Consider the following 6,515-nt stretch of genomic DNA (forward strand, 5'->3'; position numbering starts at 1 on the left):
AAAAGAGTGACAATTATTATTAAACAGAAGTAATAGTAAACTTAATCTGGTAGTTCTATGAACAATAGAACTCTCTTCGAAAAAAGGACAAATACACATAATTTTCTCATTTAATAAATCGTCACCCAAATAGTCGTGTAATTATGTTCTTACTGCCTACTTAATTATAAACCGTGTATTTTATGTAACATTTTTGTTGTACTTCAAATAAAGAATAATACAATTTGTCTAAAAAACGTCACTATCTCAAAGATATATTTTTTTAAAGACAAACATTCCCGGTTTACGAATAACCATATAACCAGAATCATTTATATTTAGCAATGCTTAATAATTTGGAGAATTTTTTTTTAAAATTTTATTTTAAAGAAAGGGAAACATTCCCTTGATACGAATAACCTGACAATATTTGAAAATCTCCTACTACCACCACAGTAAGCGGAAAATGTTGCTTATTTTGTGATGGAGGACTTGAACACACCACGCCTGGGTGAGACACAAACGCGATGTCAACTCAGCCACCGACCGATAATTATTTTTCACACTTTCTTCAGGCAGGTAGGCAACTTTATATTGAAAAGTGCGAATAAGAAAGTCCAAATAAACTCGAAGATTTCACATAAGAAAAAATATATTTACTGAACCTTTTAAATTGCCACCATCTTAAACCGGAAACGGAACGTAAAAAGAATTTACAAACAGACGATATGCAAAACTGTCGAGTTAAAATAGTACTTGACAATCAAGTTTAGGTAAAAATAAAAATTAATAATACTGTGGTAGGTACCAACATGGATTTATTATAACATCGTATTCACCTCAGGCAGTAATAGATTAAGTTTTGTTTTCAGGAGGAAATTTACTATCGTCTTTATAACTAATCCATGGGCTCAGTTCGATTTACGATTTATTTATGTATAAAGTTTGAGCTTACTGTTCCGTACTCGAACCTATGAAAAGTGGCTATAAATATATTGAATAAGTTTTTTCTATCGAGTTTTCAACCTAATGCGAGTATTTATTTATTAATAAACGTCATCAAAATGTCAATTCACCACACCTTTAAAAAGTGATACAAAGTCGCGAAAAGTGATTTTTGCTCTCAATGACTTTTATAACCCTTTAAAGGTACCTTGAATTATCATTGTGTTGAATTATCATGGAGCCAAAAATAGATAAGGTGGTCCTACGGGAGGATTGACAGTTACCAGTCGAATGAATCGAATTCAATTCCCATACCCATTTCGTTGCAAATCTTAGAAATACTTATACACCGGTTGGTAGTTAATTGGACAAATGCTTAAGGTTTCCACTTCCTACCCAGTCGTCGAGGGTTCAATAACTCTGCTAGCTAATTCCTTCATCATTACACAAGCAAAAAATTTCCGCTTATAACGAAGACAGTAGGATTTTTTTCAAACTTTGTTGGGATATTTGTATCTTGAAAATGTTTGTCTTTCTTTAAACAAATATTGTTTTTGGTAGACGTGATTTAACAAATACTTAAGAATACATGTTCAATGGTAAAGTAGTATTTAAAAATATATAACACGGGAATTAGCCTAGTATGGTAGTTTAAAATTCTATATAATAAAAGAAAAAAATAATTAAAAAAAAACAAGAACATCGTTAAAATAGTATTTAAGAATACATGCACACCGGTAAAATAACTCGAGATTTTGATATTTTCGGTATTACCCTGGAGAAAGGTCACAATTCAGTATCCAAATATTGCTTGAAATTGCTTTAACTGTGTTTGGAGACCAGATCTAAATAGCCAAGTACATTCCGACCATTCTCTTTGGCACCTTCTTCCCTTATTCACTTGTTTCAGTCTCACAACACACTCTAATTGTGGACGCCATAGTCTCACTAGATCTGGATAGTTGGAAACAGTTGGCACTAGTGCTGCATTCGAATAAAAAATAATTGCGACAGAATTTATGTTATATAATTTAGTGTAATTTTATGTTGTAGTGTTAGGTAGATTTTCATTTCAGTTTTTGCTTGTTTGATATTTTTCCAAAATCAGTTCCAATTTTGAAAATATCAAATTCAAAGGAAATCCATGTTCTAGAGTCCTTTGAACTATAGTAACAGACACAAACGAAATGTGTTTTGTTCGTCTTTTTAGGTGAAATTGTACACAAATCGTCCCAACTGCTCCCAACCGTCTGTAGCCAGTGAGACTATGGAATTCTCAATTGGGTTAATCCTCATTTGGAAAGAAATGGGGGTGGAATTAAAATGGGGAAGAGGAAGGTGTGGAAGTTCACCTAACACGGCCAAAGCCATTTCAAGCAAGGTTTCAATTCTGAATGGTGGTATTGAGAGAATCTTCTACTCTTTTACGTGCCGCAAATATATTGTATATTATTTTAAACGAGTAAAATGTGAAGAAAAAAAACAAATTGATCATATAATTTTTTTTGCGTAAGTCGGGATCTGAACCCGCAACCGAATTTGTTTTTTAGTTACATTTTTAATAAAAGAGACATTTCAAATTGCGGTTAAAAATATTTAAAAGAAAAATCTCAAACTTACCAGTAAAAAACACGAATAGGAGAAGAAAAACATGTATGTGGTATGGACACATCTTTGACAGTACGCATGTCAACTCTGCTAGCAATTTTTAAGTCAACGATTTACGTCAACTAACTGATTCACTCATTACTTGTATGCGGCACTAATAATGTATTTAACACCCCCGATAATGTATTAAAAACTAACATTGGTTTTTTCTACTTTAATAATCTTTGTTAAAAAAAAATTAGTTTATGCTATGAATTGCCTCAGTATGAAAAATTTGGACAATTTTCGTTTGTAAGTTTAAAACAATAATACTATAGTTTTCACGCATATATGCACTTCCTGTATCTATAAGTTTTATACGATTATCTTTATTTTTCAGTTTAAAAAAACCATGTTTTATTCACTCTGAAATTCCACGAAATTGTTTGAACAATATTTTCTATAGAATCTGCTGCCCATGTCTGAAAATTCATCTTTGTCTTTCCACATTCAAATTTAGAATCACGATATTTTATTTTAAATTCCGCGACTTACGAAACGCAGTGACAAGGTGCGCATGAACGGAACGCGGCAACACGTCCGCTCTGCTCCGAATGCCGAAGGAAACTGGTGAGAGAGAACGAACGCTGGAAAGAAGCGGAATAAAACGAGTGAGAGACTATCCGAACATATCAAGCTCCTGGAAAAGCGACATGTTCAAAATATAGGCACCGCGTCGAAAATATCAGAAAATTTACAGCGTGTTTATTCGTTGAGTGTGAAATGATAAATCCTTTTTTTGATTGACTGGACGAGCTTTCGAGTGTATTAATTCAGTGCTTATTTTGGCGACTGTTGTTGAAACGAAACGCCGATGATCATTTTATAATAAGAATATTGATACAGATTGTATAAAGGTATGACAAAAGATTTTGAATAATGTGAAAAATACTACATTTTAGTATCATTTTTAAAGTCAATATAAAAAAAAATATGCTTAGTAGCAAACAAATGAAAAAAAGATGTTTTTTTATCATCACTTCTTAACTACAGCCTACACGTAAGCAAGTCAGTTTAGTGAGTAGGATTTTTATATAGCAAGGTACCTAATAGAAAACTTTTAGAACGTGACAAGAAAATAGTGTTTGTCGAATCATCAAAAAGACTTATTAGGCCTAATGAGCCTACATGACGAAGAATTATAAGGAAGAGACATTAACGATGATGTTTGGAGTCGAACACCGAATGGTTTGTTTTAACTCTAGAAGACTAATTTTTGTCGTTTCGACTAACACCGCGTGCATTGTATATATTCCCTCTAACGAATGCCCCAATCACACTAGTTCTATTTGGCAACCTGGTTATTGACGAGGGCTTACAGTAAGTGTTACAATGTTCGATGTATATTATGATAATTAACCCCATACCTGTCACCTTAACGAAAAATTAAAAACTTCATTGATTATTTAACTTTTCGTGAAGACAAAGTGAAATAACAAAATTTAATACTTATAAATCACCCTAAATCCTCATTTGGGCAAAGACATTATTTGTACCAAGCTCCACATCAATTTAACAGCCTTTCAAATCACATTAAGTCGTCAAATTACTTGTGTACATTTAAAAAGAATGTTAAATTATTTGTGCTATCCGAGGATAGGTAGGTATCCAGCATAATCTTTCATCTTTGTCCTTTTAAATTTTGGCATAGTATGTTGTAAATGTATATTTTTCATTCTTTTCCTTTTTTAATGTAATTTTTATTTTTAATTTCTTTTTGAATTTTCTGTCTTCTCTCCTTTTAAAAATAATAATTTATTATATTTTTTCTTGCAATTAAAATTCAATATATATATCATGGTCAGTGGTCACCCTACATGTTTATTACATTATACTATAATGAATTGGCTGAAATTATATTAATAGGTACCATTTAGGTACCCAATTCGTAGAAACGTTAATGTAACAATATTGTTTTCTTAATGTATAAACTTTGTGTTTTTATTTTATTGTCCGTAAGGTTAACTTAAAAAAAGATACAATTTAATTAAACAATAAATAAAAATCGTATATACTTTACAAATAACAACTATTTTGTTTAAGATATCAATTAATAACTGGAATGGCTTTATTCACTACAAGATTCTCTTACCGTCCAGATTTAGAAAAGATTTGATAAAAACACAACAATTCTTTCACAAAATCTAATGCTATATTGGATTAGTAAATGGAGCCGATAGGTTCATTTTATGAATAAGAAAGCGCTATGAAACATTTTGTAGTAAGGAAGCCTATTATAAGGGTTGTTTTGATGCCCTGCCGGTTATTGGAGCCCCGCCAGGCTTTGGTTCCGTTACCTTACGACACCCTAGTGAGTCCAGATGCGGAGAACACAAGATATATAAATGTGACAATTATTCCAAAGATTATTAATTTTGATCTTTTGTAATTTTTTTTCCTATTTTTAATATAGAGAACAAGAAAAAATATAACAAATTATTAGATATAGGCTATAATTAGTCGCCTGAAATATCAATACAAAATCCGACGTAGCTCAGTGGTCCAGAGCACCTGACCGGACATTAGAAGGTGCGGGTTCAATTCCCGTTGGCAGCATTTATGTTTACTAGAGGCATATTTTCAATTTGTATTGATATTTAAAGCGACTAATTATTGCTTATAATAATTGTTTTTTCTTTGTGCTATGCATAAAAAACCTTGGCTTATAAACATTAATTTATCATTAAAAATAAGAAAAAACATTCTATTCATTTTCTTGTCTGAGTTGTTTGTCACCGTTAATTTTTATCTCGAAATGCAAGTGCCTTAATGTTAATATTTTTTATAAAATAAATACTATCAACCACAACAATATTTTTATTCTTTTTATTCATACTTTGAATAAAGTCGTTTTACAACATAAAAGACATATTCGTAAGCTTCATAAACAAATAATGCGTTTTGCGAGGGTTTATCGCAGTGTGAGTGAAATTGACAAATGATTAATTGATTAGTCTACATATTATTAGTGGATCTAGAGATAAACAGCAGGAGATTAGCAGTTCAAGGGTTGATAATGACTGATGATGAAACAACTTAATTTTTTTTTAAATGTATGAATTTCCAAATCGTAAGTTTCAAAATTATTAACTCAGAACAGCACGTCCTGGTGCTGAAAACAGTGGAATAAAAACTTTTTTACATCATAGGAGCGTATTTTAATTTAACCTGAAACCAAATAAAAAAATATCCTGTTTTTTTTAATCAGTGCTTACACGAACGTGGCTGGCTGTTCCGTAAATTAATTAAACAATATAATGAGGCAATCTTCCCTTTGTTTTTCAGAATGAGGGATTTGATTTTTTTCCCTGATGTGTTATTTTCATGTCATGGAAGACACAGGCAAGGGAAAGTAGGTAAGTACTACGGGATGTAAGTAATAACTACTAGGGGATGCTTTCGTGTTTAGCGTAGAGGAGTTGGAATTCGTTTAATTCCGTCTCTTTTGTGTCATGTTTGTTGATTCGCATCTAAGAAGCGATTGTTATATTAATTATGTTTTATTTTAAATTGGCTCTAATTAAACACACAGTACTTTAGATTTTAATAACATGATAATGATGAGTGTTATAGTAAAATTTGCTGACGTTAATATTATAGTATATTGTGAGGCTGAAGGTAGTGGGGAGGGGAAGGAGATTGGGTCATCAATTCCGAGTGATGGTTTGACACTAGAGCTATACTGAGAATACCTTCCAATCTAAAACGTGTTGCTAATATACTATATATTATTTGAAATGAGTTATTTTTGAAATAACACAAATAAATCTAGTACAATTTACACACGCACGCCGGGATTCAAACCCGGTACCTCCAGCTTGCTAGTCAAGAGCCTTACCTCTAGACTACGGAGGCCGTCAAAATTACTGGAAAGTAATTATAACTCACATTGGGTACTATTTTTTATAATTATTATAATAATAATAATTGGATGACTTGTATAG

The 6,515-nt window shown here is 31.6% G+C and overlaps 1 protein-coding gene across 1 annotated transcript in view; it reads right to left on the reverse strand.

The window, feature by feature from the left end:
• The window catches only part of LOC149417989 (uncharacterized), a 90,890-nt gene extending 87,770 nt beyond the window's left edge, over positions 1–3,120 (reverse strand). Inside the window, exon 1 of the mRNA XM_089639272.1 lies at positions 2,545–3,120. Coding sequence (XP_089495398.1) covers positions 2,545–2,596 — 52 coding nt within the window. The 5' untranslated portion in view covers positions 2,597–3,120. The remainder of the gene's footprint in view (positions 1–2,544) is intronic.
• Between the last annotated feature and the right edge of the window lie 3,395 nt (positions 3,121–6,515).

Source organism: Hesperophylax consimilis, chromosome 14 (genome assembly GCF_061612785.1).
Source record: "Hesperophylax consimilis isolate HC1 chromosome 14, BYU_Hcon_1.0, whole genome shotgun sequence".
Taxonomy (NCBI): domain Eukaryota; kingdom Metazoa; phylum Arthropoda; class Insecta; order Trichoptera; family Limnephilidae; genus Hesperophylax; species Hesperophylax consimilis.